Raw genomic sequence first — 17,780 nt, 5'->3', positions numbered from 1 at the left:
AATTGGCAGACTAAGCAATTGGTGAGTGGCTGGTTCTTACCTGCTGGGATGGCGACACTGAAGGCTTTAGACTGAGGACCTGGTCCCCTCCTGTTTGCAGCACGAATTTTGAAAATATAGCGCTCCCCGGCCTGCAGACCATCTATTATGGCTGATGTTGTAGCTCCAGAGTAGGTGATGGACTTTGCTCCAAAAGGCTTGAGAGCGGGGGCGTATGAAAGAATGTATTCTGAAATGATTTGGCAGACGGTTGGAAGGAGGAAACTGAAAACAGTCCTGTTTCCAGCGGACAGACTGTATGGGTAGGATGAATTAGAACGTGCATTACTAAAATTAATACACTAGCAATGCACGCTGAGTCAACAGCTGGAGTATAAAGACATGATTATATATATATTGGTAAGTTGAATAAATATTTGTTCATCTTAATAGGAAGAAAAAAAAAACAAATCATGTCAATGTGCTAATGACTGAGATAGAATATGTTGGCTATACCTCTGTAAAATACATAGACAACAATCCCCATCAGTGTGAAGAGTCACCAATAAGAGCAGGACGACAGCTGTGCGTTCCAGGGAAGTGGTGGGGAACATGAGAAAGTTACAGCACCAACTACTGCGTGGTTTGGTGTGCTGCACCAGGAGGCCATTTATTGTTTCTGGACACTGACCAATGAAGGAAAAAAAAAGGAAAAAAAAAATTCTCCGAAAAAATTAACTGCCCCAAATCAAAAACAGAAGAAAGCTAAAAAGAGAAAATGTTCTGGAGGTAGAAAACATATATGAACACTGCCAGGAAAATATGAACTGCCCTACTGCCTGTGGAAATCCAGTCTGGAAGACGGTGCAAATGTTAGATAGATTGCAGCTCACTACAGTCAGAGTACCTGTGCTGTTACAACCAACAGAGCCTGAGCAGATGTTAGGATTCCCAGGGGAAAGAGAAATTTTATACCTACTGATTAGTTACTGTGACATCTGCAATCAGCAACACACAATCCGGAGAACATTCTTGCAAAACATAAGTTGTTCATAATGGTGGATAACCCACAATCATGTTGCTGATTGTAGCAATGTCAACAGCAAATAATAAAGTTTTAAATTTTTCTTTCCCATGGCAACTATTTGGACGAAGATCAAAATGGCGTATTCACATAATTATCTTTCAAAACATCAGTATTAAAATCAGGTGACATTACTAACGACCATTAATTACTTTCTTATCCTCCATTTCCAACACAGCCTTGACACAGCTCTAATTGCACTGCACTTTAAGACCCTAGCTGTGCAAAACCAGCTCTGCCAGTCCACTAGGGTGAAATTCTACCAGCTCAAAAGGCCGTATCATATACAGTGCTGGAGCCTGAGGGGCGCCCCCATGAAAGCACCAAAGCACTTTAATCATGTGAGCAATATTATCGCAGACATATAAGAGTGTTTCCAGCTGAGCCTTTACTTTGAGGGGTTCTTCCTGCACTGGGGTTTTAGCTGTAATCTACAGCAGGTAAAATCCATGCCCTGATGATTGAGGCTTTTTTTCAGAAAGGACTTCCATCAGGAAATAACAGCACTGGACATTACCAAATGGTAGCAATATAACCTCTGTCCAACAATATTACAGTCTTCGCTGTCAGACAACACTGTGCAGGTGACACGCGCCCCTGCACAGGCAGCAAAACACAGCCTCATCGCCACTTAAACTGGCCCTGCTCTCACCTTTCAGTTCAGGGTTACCGTGATACCTGTGCACCTTGTTCACTTTTTGTAGGGAGGGATATCTCAGCCCTCCCTAGGGGTAAGGGATAACTGTGGGCACGGAGAGGAGTTTTCTCCTTACATCCTCAAAGAGACGTATCTCAGAGCGCAGGTAAGACCTTAGCCACATGCGGGCCTCCTTGTCTTTTGAAGCCTCTGTAAGAGGCACTGGTATCAGACCAGTGACATCAGACCAAAACAGGATTTTGAAAATAAATTCCAAGTGAATGATCAGAGATCTCTTGAAAATAACAATACCATTATGAACAGGGAACTTTTTTTTTTTTCCAGAAAATGGGACTATATTCATTTCATTAAAAATAACGTCATCAAAATCAAGAAAAAAACACATCAATATACAAATGTATTTACTGCTCAGTCAAAAAACAAAAACAAAACAAATCAAAAAGTTGTTTTAGAAGGTATCATGAACTTTGGCTTTGATTTTTTTGTTTTCTTGTTTTAGGATGCAGAGGAGATGTTTTAATTACACAGACACTGATGTTACTGCTGGTAGCTTTCAAATGGTTACTGGAGTGTGATTTCTCCACCACTTTAATCTGTGGTATAAACATGTAAAAGGACAGGGTTGAAAAAACAAAAGAACAAAAAGACAAAAATTCCAAGACAAAAAGATTATCATGTGCTATCAAAATGACTATGAAGTGCTAATGGCAGTTTAACTTAGCCAGTATAAATATTATTTATGCCGTTTATTTAGTTTAAAAATAAGGCTTCTCCTGTAATACTTCATACCCAAGGAAAACATATATTAGGTGCATAAAAGTGTTCAGCCCTTTAATATCAGGTATCTTTAAAGTAATTGCCCTGTGTGAATCATCTAACATATGGATAAATATGGACAAAGGGTCACAGACTGCTCAAAATTAGGAGCAGATTTTAAATTTCAGATAATGTCCCTGCATGACCCAACTTTAAGAATTAATGATTCTTGGACAGAATTGCAGCTCCATTAAAGTGATTGGCAAGATTCCTATGGACTTCAAAGAGGAAGGAATTCCACCACTGCCCTGAAGAATGCATACAGTAGGTCTTTTATGTGGACACGGTATATTCCCCTCCAAGCCCATGGTTTTTGTAAAGCCTAAGATGCGACAGTGCTGATAAGGCACCTCCAAAAACCTGTGTAATTGGAGAACACATCCCCATCAATCAATGGAGAATGGGAGCCGTCAAAAATCCTGACTATTCCTTTTTGGAGGGAAAAAAGGGGGAAAAAAATCCCAGAAAGCTTTTTTTTTTTTTTTTTTAATAAATCTATGCCAGTGTATAGCCACTGACAAATCAGCTTTACATCCACATATGATAATGCTACACTGCACAAACCTTTTGTGTGAAATCTGCTGAAATCACTATTTCTGCTTGCTTTATAAGCAGAAGCTTTCCTTCCACAATAAACTAGAAATAAAACACAATATAAACCCACTCACTTTCTTGGCAGCTACCCAACTCTTCCTAGCTTACTTCTCTGCCTAACTTAAAAAAACCTTTGGTAAACATCCTTCTTGAGCTCCATTTCAACTTGTTTATTAAGGAAGAAGAGGTAAGCCTGCGTGCATGATGCCCCAGGAAGCTCTGTGACATCCCAGGCACAAGGTGACAGCTTCCCAGCAGCACAGTGGAGAAGCTGAGGCTGGGCTGGAAACAAGGAGATCCTACTTGGGTGTAAGGCACTAACGACCAAAAAAGTTCCGGCATAGTCAGCGTTTCCAGCTTGTGGCAGAGCAGCAATCAGGTTTCAAGAAGACCAGCTCCTTGTGGGGGTTAAAAAACAAGAGTGATTACTTACCTTTGACTTTTCCTTCACTCTCTGGGAGAGCATCCCAGGATGCTGCTACAGAGGTTGGTTTGCCCTTTAATGGCCAAACATCCAGATTTTCAGGTGCACTGGCAGGAGCTGTGAAACAGCCATACCCAGAAAAGGCAAGTAAGAAAGACTGACTCGTATAGCACATGCTTTCTGCTCCTTCTTTTCACAGCAGAACTGCCTATATGGTCATTTGAAAGACAAATGTGAAGTACACACACGGCTCAGGTCCATGCATGCCCATATTACATTTCTACATCAGACTTCAGCTGTGAAGTTTTGGCCCATACTTTCAGGGACAGGCTGTCTATATGAGACTGCTACCATGGTTCAGGAGGAAATACAAGATTCAGTCTTCATGGACTACTTCCCTATATCAAAGGCGCCCCAAGGCTTCTTCTGTGGAGGCAGAACCAAATTTTGCTGCCCACGCAGAGGGACAGCAGCCGTGCTGCTGCTCCCAAAGGAAGGAGCAAACATAGCTGCAGGGGGCCAAGCCGCTGAACATAGCAATCAATCTCCCCTGCTCTCATCCCTCCACAGGAGCAGCAGACTTTTTTTTTTTTTAATACATACCCGCCTCCGGGGTTCGCTGGTAAACAGACACACTCCATTTGCCTTCCTTTTCTCCATCCAAGATTTGAACGGCAAACTCATACATGGTGTCTGGTGCCAGGTTCTCCACCAGCGCCCGCCGGTTGGACACCTGCTTGTAATCCCACCTCGCCGATTCCCCCTTTTCCCGATAACGAACGCTGTACTGCCTGGCGTTAGAAATACACAAGCACAGAAATTCACTCATCAAAAACTTTAGCAGGACCAGAGGGAGAGCAGACAGCCCCCGGGGACCCAGCCACGCATTGCTGCCCAGTCCCCATCCCAAGGTGAGCACCTCCAGCGCCAGCCTCGCCTGCGCAGGCTCACCGAGTCCGACTGCCTTCACCCCACAGGACTGACTGCTCCTCCCAGCCTCCTGCTGAAAACATCCCTTCCCACAGGGGAAGCCGCAGAGCTTTCCAAACCAAGCTGGGCATCCTGCGGGGCTCCACGCCTCCATCCCACAGATGTGGCCAGGTTGTTGGAAGCCCCTCACTCCTAGAGCAGCACTGGCGGCTCAGTTCCCACGTGCCAGCCCAGATAATCACCTCCGCAACGAAACTGAGAGCGTCTAATGTGACCACCTCTCCTGCTGTGCAGTTCAGCCTCAGGTTGTGCAGGCCTTCACTGTTCCCAGGCTAAGCAGCACAGCCCAGCACTTTTAGGCCTTTGGCAGTTTCCGGCCCATCTCTGTTTGTTTTGGTCTCCAGCCAGTGTGGTGCGAGGCTGTAAGCCACGTTCCCCTGCTCATGGGAGACCATGCCCTGCTCAGCCACGGCTGCATGGAGTTTGTGCAGGGTCTGAGGATGCAGGGGGCACTGGAGGTGTACATCACCCTGCACCTACCCATGCCAGGTTTCTAACAGCTTCTCTGAAGCATCCCCTACCAGCCACCGTCACAGAGACATGCAAATTTCTGTGCCCTAAGTTAAGTTGTTCCCATAACCAACCATCCTTAAATAAATGCGAAACTGATCAGCAGTGCACTGACAGCAGTTCACCTCTGGTATCTGTTCAGAAAAAGAAACATGGGGCTAACTACCTATTTGCTGCAACCTTCTGCTTTTCATACAGTGGGTCTGTCCACGCAACGAGCACAGACTGAGAGGACATAACCCGAACAGTTATGTCCTGCACCACCTCCACCTCTTCCTCCTCTGAAATGGGAAAATAAAACAGCACATCAATAACAAGAATGTTGGAGATCTCAATAAATAAATAAATAAATAAAATACACCAGTAATACACCTTATAACAGGCAGACAGCACAGATTTATAGCAAAGACAACAGCAGTGAAAAGCAAGTACTTTCATTACTGATGGTAGCTCATGACAATGTAATTTCTTCTGTTAGCTGTCTGTTTACAGGACCAGATTACTAATTATTCTACAGTCCTTAAGTATTTTACCAATTCCCAAACTGTTACATACAGTTCCTCTTTGACCTCAGCTACAGTATGTAACACCTTCCTTCCAAAAGGAAGTGAACACTTTAGCTGACAAGGTTGACTGGAAATCAACCCTGGAGATAATGGTGCAGAGATGTGACAAGAAGACTTCCAGATTTGGAGATCCTGGCTTTGATTTAGTCAAGCCTTCTCATGCAGTTATTGCAGTGCATAATGTTTGCCAATAGCTACAGCAGAGGGGGTTAAGGAAAAAAAAAAAAGAGAGAGAGAGAGAAAAGCAGCAAAACTCCAACCATGTTGCAGAATTCTATCCTTTTATTAATACTGCTTGAATTAGAGAAGCAGAGACATCCATCAGGCTCTTCAGCCCACAGAGAAAAACCTAGCTCTAGCACTTGCAATTAAAAATCAAATCTATCTCATTTCATTCAAATGTCTCCAAGAATTGACAGCTGATGTGAAAGAAGCATACCTGTGACTTTCCTTTTAGTTAAAGATGACCTATAGACAGGTTGACTTCGTCCTTGGGTATTCCGTGATGGCAGCGAAACCACATGAACTGATTCAGAGGCTGTACGTGTGAGGAAAAAAAAGAGAGGCTTTCCTCAGCCTTTATCATTGTAAATAAAAATCAGTCTTTTCAGGTAGAAATCTATTTTATCCTTGTCTGAGATACAAGAAGAGAACTAGTTTATTTAGGTTCATATCATGTATCTCAGAGATTTCAACTTGCATACAGTAAGAACAATAAAGTCGGCATTTTAGAAGCAGGAAAGCAAATTATTAACATGAAAAAAACATCGCAATGGTCCTGTATTATAGGTTTGAGTTCTCCTGATAATTTGATTATTTAAAAACACGTTCTCCCTCTTGATGAAAGAATAGTATAAAAGCAATGAAAATCAGAAGTATATGCTTAAAAACAGGTTACATATTATTTCTCATAAAGATTAAGTACGTTACTGAATTTTCACTAAACCCATGACAGAATAAAAAAACAAACAAAACAACAAAAAAAACAACAAAAAAAACCAAACAAACAACAACAAAAAAAGAATAACAGTACATAACACCTAGGGACATCCACAGCCTGAAGCAAGTCAGAGCAGGATGAAAGTGCTAGCAACAGAAGCAGTTACAGAAAACAGAGCAACCAGGCACCATGGAGGGGCTCAGACCATGGGAGTACTGGGTAGCCAACACAACATTTGCACAGACATGGAAGCGCTGGTATCTACAGTGAGTCTCTTCCCAGAGCTGGTCTTGGCAGAGAAAGATGAAAAAGTTAATACTAGAGAAGGGATGAGAGATAATTAAGAGATCCCTGTTCAGAAAGGGTGTGAATAACTGACAGGTGACTGAGGAGTTCTCTCTCTTTGGACAAACCAGGATAAAGATGTTCTTTTTACACATAACCAACAAAGCAGAAGAGGAAATAGATATTTATATTACAAAGCCGGGAATTCTGGCAGCCACTTGTGATTTTGGAACCATCACCAATTTTGTAATCCAAGACCAGACTGTCTGCGGGATGGGCTTCCAGCATGCAGGAGAGATTTTCAGAGAAAGAACTTTAACCTTGAGCAAACGCATCCAAGCAGCAAAAAGCAGATGAAACTTCCAGAAAGAGGATCAAAGTAAGAGTCATGAGTGCAGACCTAGAGCCCACTCAGTGTAGAGGAGTCCTCAGGACAGAGAGAGGTAAGAGGGGAACGAGACAAACAGCAGAAAAAGAAATGCTCAGCCTCTGGAGAAACAAAGCTGTTACAAACCCCGTTGCTACAGTTAGCTGGAAATCCTTTAGGTCGAGGGCACGTTATCTAGTGAAGGAGTGCAGACCATCACAGCACAGCAGAACAGGACAGGACAGGAAGCACAGAAGAGGCCAACCTGACTCTTGGGAGCCCGCAGTGACCAGGACCTCCGGAAGGAACAGGAGAAAACATGGACACACAAGCATAACACTCCAGTATGGAGTCCATGAAATTGTTTTGATGGTAAACGTGGATACATTAAATTAAAGCATTAAGTTTTCCTCCACCAGTCAGAAATAATGCAGAAGCACAATTTTTAAGAAGAGGACAAGAAACAATGGATTTGAGAGGTGTCCCACCGCATGCAAGGAACTATGAGCTATGCCTCTTCTTCTCTGCCCTTCCCCTGCTATTAATGCCCTTCCACTGAGCACAGTTATAGCAAACATTTTCATTTGCAAGAGGAAATCATTCTGATGACTACAATAACGTGATCTATGACCACCTAGCAGCAACAGGCAATTACAGAAGACTGATTGCTTTTTGCCTGGAGAGCAGCCTTGTCAGATATGGCAAGTGAAACCAAAGAATGAATTGATGGGGTGATAACCAAGGGCAGTGTGGCATCAACTCACATAGATGATATCAGAGCAATCTGGCTCACCTAGTTTCCTTGCTTCCTGGTTTTGTCGCTCTTGCAGCAGCGGAGCGTAACTCATCCTTCGGCCGCTCTCTCCATACCCCCGGAGGTGACCTTGGGATCTGCTGCGTGGACCCCTGAAGCCCGCTCCATAAGGTGGCTTCCACCGAAAGGAAAACCTGCCATCTGGAGACTGCGCACGCACTCTCAGAGGTCTGTTTGGCATGTCCTTCTCTTCAAAAAAACAAGCAAACACACACAAAACCCACCGCAGTTATTATGAAGCACATGACATGTACAGCAGCCCACTTATTTCTGTTGCAAACACATCTACGAAATATCATCAGAACAAAGGGTATAATTTTATAGTGTCCTAATTTTGCTATAAAACCCAATGCAGTAACAAGTTTTCCAAGTGGGATGCACAATATTCAACAGGGACTTTTCCCAGGCAGTTCAGACAGACTGGCGCAAGACTCACAGAGTGAACACATACTGTAATACAAGAACCCCTGCCAGAAACTGGGGTTGTCTTGCAGCTTTCCTGTTTTAATCTTTCCCCATTTTTTATAATTCCCCTTTCCATAGTTCAGGCACACAAGCACATTTTTTTTTCTGGCAAGTGCTAAAGGTCAGTGAAAAATGAAGCACAAAACCATTTCACTATTTTTAAACTTGACTTCAGAAAGCAATCTACATTAAAAGCACGTTCTCTTCTCCTAAACCCATTGCTAACAGTTCGTATTCATCAGGTCTGTCCTGCACACGCCTCTCCTCTTGACTTCACAAACTCCCATCGTATGAACCTTTGAACATCCCACACTATAACTTGCCAAATGGCTTACATGAGTTACCTGTTAGCAGCACTCTTTTAGGAGGTGAAAATAAAGCAAGGATTACTCAAGCAACTAGGCTGCTTGTACTCAAACCCTCTTGCTTGCTGGCTAAGCCAGTGACTGCAACCACAGCAATGTCAGAACAAGAGCCTGGGACGGCACCTGGACAGACAACGACACACCAAAGTACCCCCAGCCAGAGGAGGAGTGAAATTGTCTTTCCAGCACCAGTTTGGGAGCTCGTACTTATGACAGCACTTAAATTATGTTACTTTAACTATGCACCAATGCCTGCATGTCCCCACATACACCAAAGCAGATCCTTTTCTAATACTTCTGCTCAGTGACAGCTTCTATAATCAACCTGTTCACTGGGTCTTGATCTGCTGACAAAGTTGCATCCTCTTACACCCTACCAATAAACATTCTTCTATTAATTTATCCTTTGGAAAGGACCACAGTGACTCTCAAAGCTGTTTGCAGAGCTCCCTTTGAAATCTCTGTAGGAAATGCAAGGTTTCAGTGCTAAACAGATATATAACACAAGCAGAGAACAGCACACTCCCAGGTAACTCTGCTTTTCTACTGAAAGCAGCTCAGCATGGTAAACCTCGTCATTTTATTTTGCCTGCAGAGAGGCAGATCATCATTTTAAACACATAGACTGCAGCAGCTCCTCTCCGCTGGCTGCTCCTCACCAGACCAACAGAACGAGGCCATTATAAACCCAGATCAATCAGCCAGTTAAACCAGTTTTACAGACACTTTGTGTTGCCGGAGCAATGTATATTACCTGTATCGCAGCAGTGGATCTGGCCCGAAGTGTTTAATAAAATGTTTTTCTCTATACAATAAACACGGTTGCTTTCCTGAGGCTCCCTGCCCACTTTTCAAGGAACATCCAGTCACACGCTATGAAACACCTGCTCCACACAGTTTCTATTTCTTGCTCTCCTGAGCAACTGCTTAGCACAGATTTCAGAAGCCTGATAGTCACTGACCATGCAGGCAGCAGCTTTCATTCACAGCACCACCATGGAGAACTAAACGATGGCAAAATTCAAGGTGGAAGGGATCCTTGGATGTCTTCTGTCTGACCTTTCTCTCAGAGACAGACCATCTCCAACACTGTGCAAGACCAGCCCCGGTTCTCCCTAGCTCAATCTTCAAAACCTCCATGGATGGAGACTGCTCAGCCTCCCTGCAGACCTGCTCCAGCATTGCACCAGCTGCCTAGAGTAGTTTTCCCAAACATACAACCCAACCTCCCAAACTGCAACTTGTGGCTGCCGCCCAGTGCACTTGTGGCCTGACACCACCAAGAAATTGCTTTCTTGTAGCCCTCGTTCAAGCAGCAGCTGGCTGCGATGGGATGTCCCCGCACCCTCCCTCTGGCCAGGCTGGACCGGCCCTGTCCCCAGAGCCTCTCCTGGCTCTCTCACATGCTGTCAGCAGCCACCACCTCCCCACATCTCAACACCCACATCGAACCAGGGTCCCACTGAGTGCCAAGAGCCCACGGACGCGGGATGGCAGGGAGGGATGCTGCAGCCCATTGACTCTGCTTTGCCAGTCAGTCACAGCTTCCGGCTGGAACTGAAAGAGAATTTCAAGGGACAAAGGATACAAAAGGAGCTAGCCCAGCCAGAAAGCCATATGGCAAGCGTTCAATTTAAAACAAATGTGGCTTTAGGCAGAGAAGTTTATCGGCGCTAATGCTGAATGAAGGGGATCAGTGCTTCCTAAGGATTAGATTACTTTCCTCACTGTAGCACCACACTTTACTGCCTGTAGTTCCTGCTTCACTAATTAGCTCCACTTTTTACTTATCTTTTCTTGTTACAGTTTGACTGACACGAAAGCGTCCAGACAGAGCTATAAGAGAGCAGTTTAGACAACTTTGATGCTAAATACTGACCCATCAAACCCAGGCTTTTTGTGTGAACCTTGTGCCAGGCTTGACAAGAAAGCGATTTGTCATTAAAAGCAAAGAGAAGCAGAATGAAACTTGCCCACCTTGCTGTAGCCCATAGCCTGGGAGCCAACAGCCCAATTCCGGACGTGGCTGAAGGCCTTGACCTCAGTCACAGAGGAAGGTGAAGCTGGGCTTTCTCTGTCCCATACAAGCACCTGCAGGGCTGTTGTCCCAAAGGGCTCAGCTGCACACCACAGAGCCAGCGCTCTCCACCAGCGAGGACGTTTCCCACTCATTAAGTCCCCACGGGACAGCAAGTCACTGCTTCCTGCTGCTGCAGCCCCCACATCCAAGCACTCTCCAGCTCCTCTCATCGTGACTCCATCAAGCAGCACAAATTTCAATGAGAAGGACTGTGGAGGCTGAGCTCACTGAGCCCTAAGTGCCATAGTTTGGTCCTGCTGGCCAGGATCATTTGTCTTTACACAAACAAACAAAAAACCTACAACACTGGAAAACAAAACAAAACATTGTTCTAAACAAGCAATATTCATTGGGGCAGGCAGGGAGAAGGACAAAAAGGAAGAAATAAATCTGGTGCATCATTCTAAGTCATTCATTTCCCAAAGTAGCCCTTCCTGTGGGGACCCAGAACTCCCCAGGAACAACGGACTTAAACAGTTCGCAGCTCATGAAAAAATAATTTGATGATGCTCTCACTACAGGTCAAGTGCTACGAGGACACATCCCATGACCTTCCTCTGTCACTAGGATCCCTTCCATTGCACATCTAGGTGCTAGATGTAGACCTTGGAAACAAGATCTGTGAGAATATGCAATAGTTTTGTTTTTTGTTTTTTCTTTTCTTTTCTGCTGGGCTAAAGAAAGCAAAACCTCTTGAAAAATCAAGGCATCGTTGCAGTCCTAGACTGAGGGAGGCAAGAACAGGTCAAAGAAAAGAGGCAGGGAGAAGGGGCTGAAACAGGGGAGATAAAAGTCAGAGAAAGAATTACTAAAATACTTCTGAAGGTGACATGAAAATAGGAACACAAATGGAAATCTGATGCAGACTAGGAAGAAAAAGTGATGAAATTGAGAAATGTGCAAGAGGGAAGTAGCATGGATGGAAATGAGGTAAGGGTGACACGGAGCTGGAGCCACTGGGGGGATTCTGGGCTTCATCTACCTTCAACACAATTTTGCACAGATCCTCCAGTCCCCTCTAAACAGATTAATCTGATGATAAAAATTGCCTCCCTCAAACATAAAAATCTACCAAGCGTGCATGTGCACCGGTCTCAGCAACAAGTGGCGCAGAGATCTGTAAATAAAACTTCATCTGCCTCGGGGGGAGAAAAAACACACTGGACTGTATCTAGGAGTTTGCTCACTCCCAGGATGCAGGAAGTGGTAGATTTACCAAGAGGTCCAAAAATAAAGAAATCCCAATATCTTACTAGCTACTGGCATAAAGTATCTCCACGTCACAGTATGGACATGTTGCACTACTTCTCACTCCCAACATCAAGACTGCAGGTCCATCCAGGCCAGATAGTCCAGCCCAGATAAATGGGCTTCCAGAAAGGGACCAGGACAGCAAGGAGCTTTAGGGCCGTTGAGCAGCAGGGAACATTCCCACCACTTCCCTGGACTGCCCTGCAGCCTGATCCTGCCAGGCATCTCTCCCTACCTTTTGCAATGGTCTAAACCTGGGCAAGTCACTTGAATTCTCAGCGGAAGATGATCCTAAAAGATCCCTAGACAAGATTTCAGATCAGCACGAAAGCTGGACAGCTGACAGCTATTACAGTGCCCGTGGCTTTTCCTGTCAGACACAGTAGCTCTGACCTTGATAAAAGCCCACAGGACTGCAGCTGTCTGTTCCCCATGTAACACCTACTCTGGCGCACCAGGATCTCAACCTGATTTCGACAAACACTCGATGACATCCCAAAACAACAGCAATGAAAAGGCTAACTCTTCAAATGCATTCACCTCCAGCCCCTCTTCTCTAATAATTTTCCGGATTAGCTACCAAGTGCTTGACAGAACTGAGGGCTGATTGTTCTCCATCTCTACACTTTCTCCCTGTAAATACTGCTAGGCTTTTCACTTTGGGTTCCAAATATGATTTAACTGTTTTGTGAACCTCCATTCTGGCCAAACCAGATCAACTACTAACCAGCTTCAGATCTCATCTGAAGAGCTACCTGCAATTAGAATAAAATCAAGCCCTTTTCTACATTCCAGAACATGAGAATGAGCAACTCCCTTGTGATCTCTTCATTGTGGAAATCCAACATTAGCTACAGCTGCAGGAATTTGTATATAGCATCTTAGCCCCAAAAATGCAAGGCTGATCAAAGCCCTGGTACTGACTTTCCATAGTTGAAATGTCCACTAGTATTGCCAAAGTTTCTGTGTGTGTCAGGGCTGTGGGAGAACATTTTATAAATGATGTAAGCCCATAGTATGAGTTCTAAGCCGAGGATAAAACATCCTCTAAACAACCACACAAGGAGGCAGCTTGCACTTGCCAAATCACAGATTCTTCAGAGGCCCCCATCAATTATCCAGCAACGGAAAAAACAGATCAGCTCCAGAAGAAAAGGAAAGTACTGACCCCTAGTAATCAATCTGTAATTGTGGGGGAAAATATCCCAAGCGATTCAAACTTATTAGGATATGAATGTAAAAAGTAGTTGAAATCTGAGGCCACACACACACAAAAAATAAGGCATTGTCAATTTGCCACCACAAATCTAGGTATTGAATGTTTGCTCTTGCCTTCCCAAGTCAGCAACAACTTTTCTGCATTTTGCTTCCATGTGCCATTATTTCAGGACTGGAAAACTGGACCTATAAAAAGTGTTCTGCTGGAGAGATAAACATCTACCAACCTCTCTTTTAATTTCAGGCAGAAGTCTGAGAGGCTAAGCACAGTGACCCACCATTGGCAAACTAACAGCTTGAAGAGAGAGCTGGTTTTGTCAGAAAGTGATCAAATGCCCACATTAGAAAAGACCAAGAATGCCAACTGGGAAGGAAATCCTTGTGTGGACAGAAAAAAAAAAAAAAAAAAGGAAGGAAGACTAAAATAAAATGTACCAAACTGCTCAGTTCAATCACCCTCCTCAATGAGTGGATCCTTGTCTTCAGAAGTCCTTACCTGCTCTCTGAGCACAATCAGTTGTCCTCCAAGATAATTACCTTGCACCACTGCCAAGCTGTGAGAGCCATCCAGCTTCAGAGCTGAGCAATTCAGTTTACAAACACCCTGCAGCTTCCCTCCCAAGACCAACCACCAAGGCTAGAAATGTACAGTACCTCAGCCAGCTGTTGCTCCTAGATCTCTGAGCTATTGCTTCAGGATATAATGATATTGTGTGCCATGCATACTCCTAAGTACCCGAGCCCTACCATCACGGAGGAATAGACATAAAAGTATCAGCTGTACTTGTACCAAAAATGATAGACTGCGAACAGAAAAAAGAGGCACTATATTTTGATTCTCCAATTGGCAACTCTAAAATGAATTCCATTTGTAAGACCCTTTGTAAGCCATCCACACTGCTATAACTTATTGCATCAGCCTCCCCTAAATACAGCTGCTGAAAAATGTATGTTTGCTGATGCTTAAGTTTGTAGCACGTGGCAAATGCAGCTGAGGATGCCTCTACAGTTGCCCCCATTTGGCAACTTTTGATGGGTGCAGACAGTCTCAGGGATGGTGACCCCACAGAAGGCACTGGGGAAACCAGGTTCATGCACCAAGGCCCCTATCACAGCCAGATCTTTGCTAGGAAAAGAGTTTATTGCTTGTAAAAATGATCACCCATCGTTTCTTCATGCCCGCAATGGGCATCATTTTCCATGTGGCTCTCTGTAGTTTTCTAGCAGGTGAACCACTTAGTACGTTGGTTTTAAGGGTTGGGACAATTTGGTTACACCATTTTATTTTTTCACCCAATTTGAAATAGATTATGAAAAAGCGCAACTGCAAAGGGAGAAAGCAGAGCTTTACTACCAGAGCCAGGCCTCTAAAGAGCGCTGAAATCCTTTGCACAGCTCAAGGCTTTCCATCCAGTTGTTATTCATGAGCAGCAAAAGAAAAATGGCATTTTACCATCAATGAGAGGCACATTGGAAAGCACAGCCCACCTTCCTCATCCAGCAATTCACGCAGGGGCGGCTGCTTTGTTCCCCGCTTTCACATACTCACTGTTACCTATCTTCACACAGCTATCCCAAAGCCACATCAGCAGAAAAGCAAAGAAGAAAGAGGACAGACAAAATACCACAAGAAGATATTTGTTTTCCACCCAAAAATTAATGTGCCGTGTCACTTTGGCAAAATGTTAATGGATTTTTACTTGATTTTTTTTTTTTTAGCTGATGGCTTGATCCAAGTTCCTTTGAGAAAATGGGAGCAATTCCACCGGCTTCAACGAGGTTCTGGATCAGGTCCATCCTAAGAAGAGTTCACTCTGCGAAGATATTTCCTGCAGCTGGTGAGCCAGCTCAGGCAGTGCTGATGTGGCCCTCTGAACCTCAATGTGCTGCCTGCTCCAACTGCAAAGACCCTGGGCTTGACTTAGTTCAGATCAGCCACAGCACGGGGCATGGCACTAACTCTAGCTGGGCTCTTTGTAGCATTGATGTGCTTAACACATGTAAAAGTGCAAGAGAAGGTAGGATTGAAATGGGGAGACTAAATCCAGCCTCAGGTTTACCGAGAAGGTAGGTTCCCTAGCATTTTAAGAGGCACTGCCAACCTTGTTCCTGCGTAGACTGGTCAGCTTTTCAGTGCCACTAATTCACACGCTCAGCTCAGGTCTCCTCCTGGAAGTAAGCCGATCAGTTAAAGCAGTGGAGGCAAGTGACACGTAAATCCTTTGTTTCCCACAGAAAAATCATTCAGCACATTACCACACACTTCTGCTTGGCCACAGAAAGCAGGGACTGGAACGCTCGACCTCCTGCACAAAGGAAAGCGTGCCATAATTCATTGGGCTCCACCAAGGATTTTGGGGCAGAGGACCAGTATCCAACAGTAATGTCTGATTTATGCAAAGCTACTCATTATACCTCTGTAGAGGAGTTACCTGGCATCCAGGGGACATTCTTTCAATTGACAGTGCTAACAGAAGTTTCCAGTGCTCCCTTTGAAGAGCCCTCTGAATGCTATGTACAGCAGGACTGGGGCACTTTGCAGACTCAGCAACATACTTCTCAGTGTGTTTAACCCATACATTATGACTTAAGAACAACCAGTGATGAGTTACTGAAGGCTTCACGTGCTCCCACTGAAGCCGACACAGCTTTTCTTCTGTGTCCATGCCCTTTGAAGGGAGCCCTCCACACCTGGGTCACCCTCCTCCTTCACACCTGCTGGACACCTCCCACTGAGGTGTCTCCAGTGACCAAACCACCAAGGCCAGCTCCCTCCAGCAAAACCCCCAGCAACATGCAGGGGCTGTAAGAGCGCACCGCAGCCCTGCCCCGGTCTGCAGACATCCACACGGGGTGTTGTCCACCCCTTGCCACCAGGCTGAGCCACCCTGCACAGACCAGGGTGGTAGGCAGCAGGACCACCCCTCACCAGCGCAAAGAGTGAAGGGCTACAACAAGTTTATTTGAAAATGCTTTCCATCTTGGATCCCCTTCCCACACCCTGACCGAGGTCATTTCCTCCATTTATCCCACGCACGGCACAGCAATCATGTTCAGACTCACTACTAGTCTGCGTCCTGCTCTGCAAGCTTCGCAACCCCTTTATCAAAGATATGCACTAAAAAGAGACATTCTCTTCTTGGCTCTCCATCAGTAAGTTTGGAGGACAAGGCAGGAGATCTGTGAGCAGCACAGCTCCGTGGGACACCATGACATCCGTACAGATGACAGCTTCATTCCTGACTTTCCCAAGGAATCCAAAACGACAAATACAAATGTACATACTTTTACTATGATAGTATCTACCAGCAAAAATGATCCCAAATACTATTCCAGACTATGAAAAAGAGCCAGGTCCGTAAGTCATATCAACAATTTAACATTTACTCTCGGCTGACTTTTTACTGAACTAACTGACCACGCGAGCAGACCTCCTCCAGCTCTGCTGTAGGAACGGTGCTAGGCTGGTCTCTAATGCAGGCTGAGGACTCAACACTCCCAGCTCCTCTGGGACACATTTCAGCACCATCATGCTGACAAGACTGCAACTTTAACTTGGAGTTTCCTGAATTTAAGGCTTTTAACGCTAACATTCACGAAGAATGAAATATGCAATACAATAATAAGGACGATCTAGCAGTACTTATGTGCTTGCGAGTTTAACATTTCCCTATGGTTATATATACATGAATATAAATTGCAGATATATCTATGACCCACAGACAAAATTTAGAACAATTTGGAAGATTAAAAAAATACACCACAAAGAAGTAAACATGAAATGGCGAATACCATGCAGAGCAGTAGCACCAGCATTTGAGAACTTCTCACAGATTAACCAAAATAAAAACACAATATCATCCAAAAAAATCAATATAATTCTGGCTGTATTAGCTGGAGATTATTCTACTCTACAGTGCGATGAAACCTTGCTGCTATAAGAACTGTGCTCCATAGCCAGTGACTACATTGTAAGAAAGATACAGGCCCACCAAGGAAACTCAAGAGGACAGTTACAAAGATGATAAGAGATCAAAAATAAATGACCTTAGAGCCAGAAAAAAAGGAAAAACATCACAGCACCTAGGGACTGAGACATTAAGTGCTGTCTCCAAAAATGAAGTGCCAAATTGCTGCTGGGATTCCCATGAGGAGCACTTGCAAAACTTCTGCCAAAGTCACTTCCTATTGAACCCAGATATTTTCTGAGGAGTTATCAGCAGTCCTCTACTCCATACAACACACTCCATTCCTTAGATTTTTTTACTGTTATTATTATTTTTTTTTAACTGATGCAAAAATACCTTTCTTTTTCAACTGCTTGACCAGTTGGTATGAACTGTCATCACAGAAGATAGGAAAGCTTCATTTGCA

At 44.4% G+C, this 17,780-nt stretch overlaps 1 protein-coding gene across 3 annotated transcripts in view; it reads right to left on the bottom strand.

The window, feature by feature from the left end:
* FNDC1 (fibronectin type III domain containing 1) overlaps window positions 1–17,780 on the bottom strand; it is a 66,621-nt gene that overhangs the window by 32,274 nt on the left and 16,567 nt on the right. For all 3 annotated transcript variants that reach the window (XM_083830261.1, XM_083830262.1, XM_083830263.1), the window contains exons 2-7: window positions 8,007–8,216; window positions 6,061–6,159; window positions 5,222–5,336; window positions 4,159–4,346; window positions 3,565–3,672; window positions 41–229 (exon numbers count right to left, since the gene is read on the bottom strand). In XM_083830261.1, the coding sequence (XP_083686387.1) occupies window positions 41–229; window positions 3,565–3,672; window positions 4,159–4,346; window positions 5,222–5,336; window positions 6,061–6,159; window positions 8,007–8,216 (909 nt within the window). The remainder of the gene's footprint in view (window positions 1–40; window positions 230–3,564; window positions 3,673–4,158; window positions 4,347–5,221; window positions 5,337–6,060; window positions 6,160–8,006; window positions 8,217–17,780) is intronic.

Source organism: Anser anser (genome assembly GCF_964211835.1).
Source record: "Anser anser genome assembly, chromosome: 3".
Lineage (NCBI taxonomy): Eukaryota > Metazoa > Chordata > Aves > Anseriformes > Anatidae > Anser > Anser anser.
This window is presented reverse-complemented; position numbering and strand designations above follow the sequence as displayed.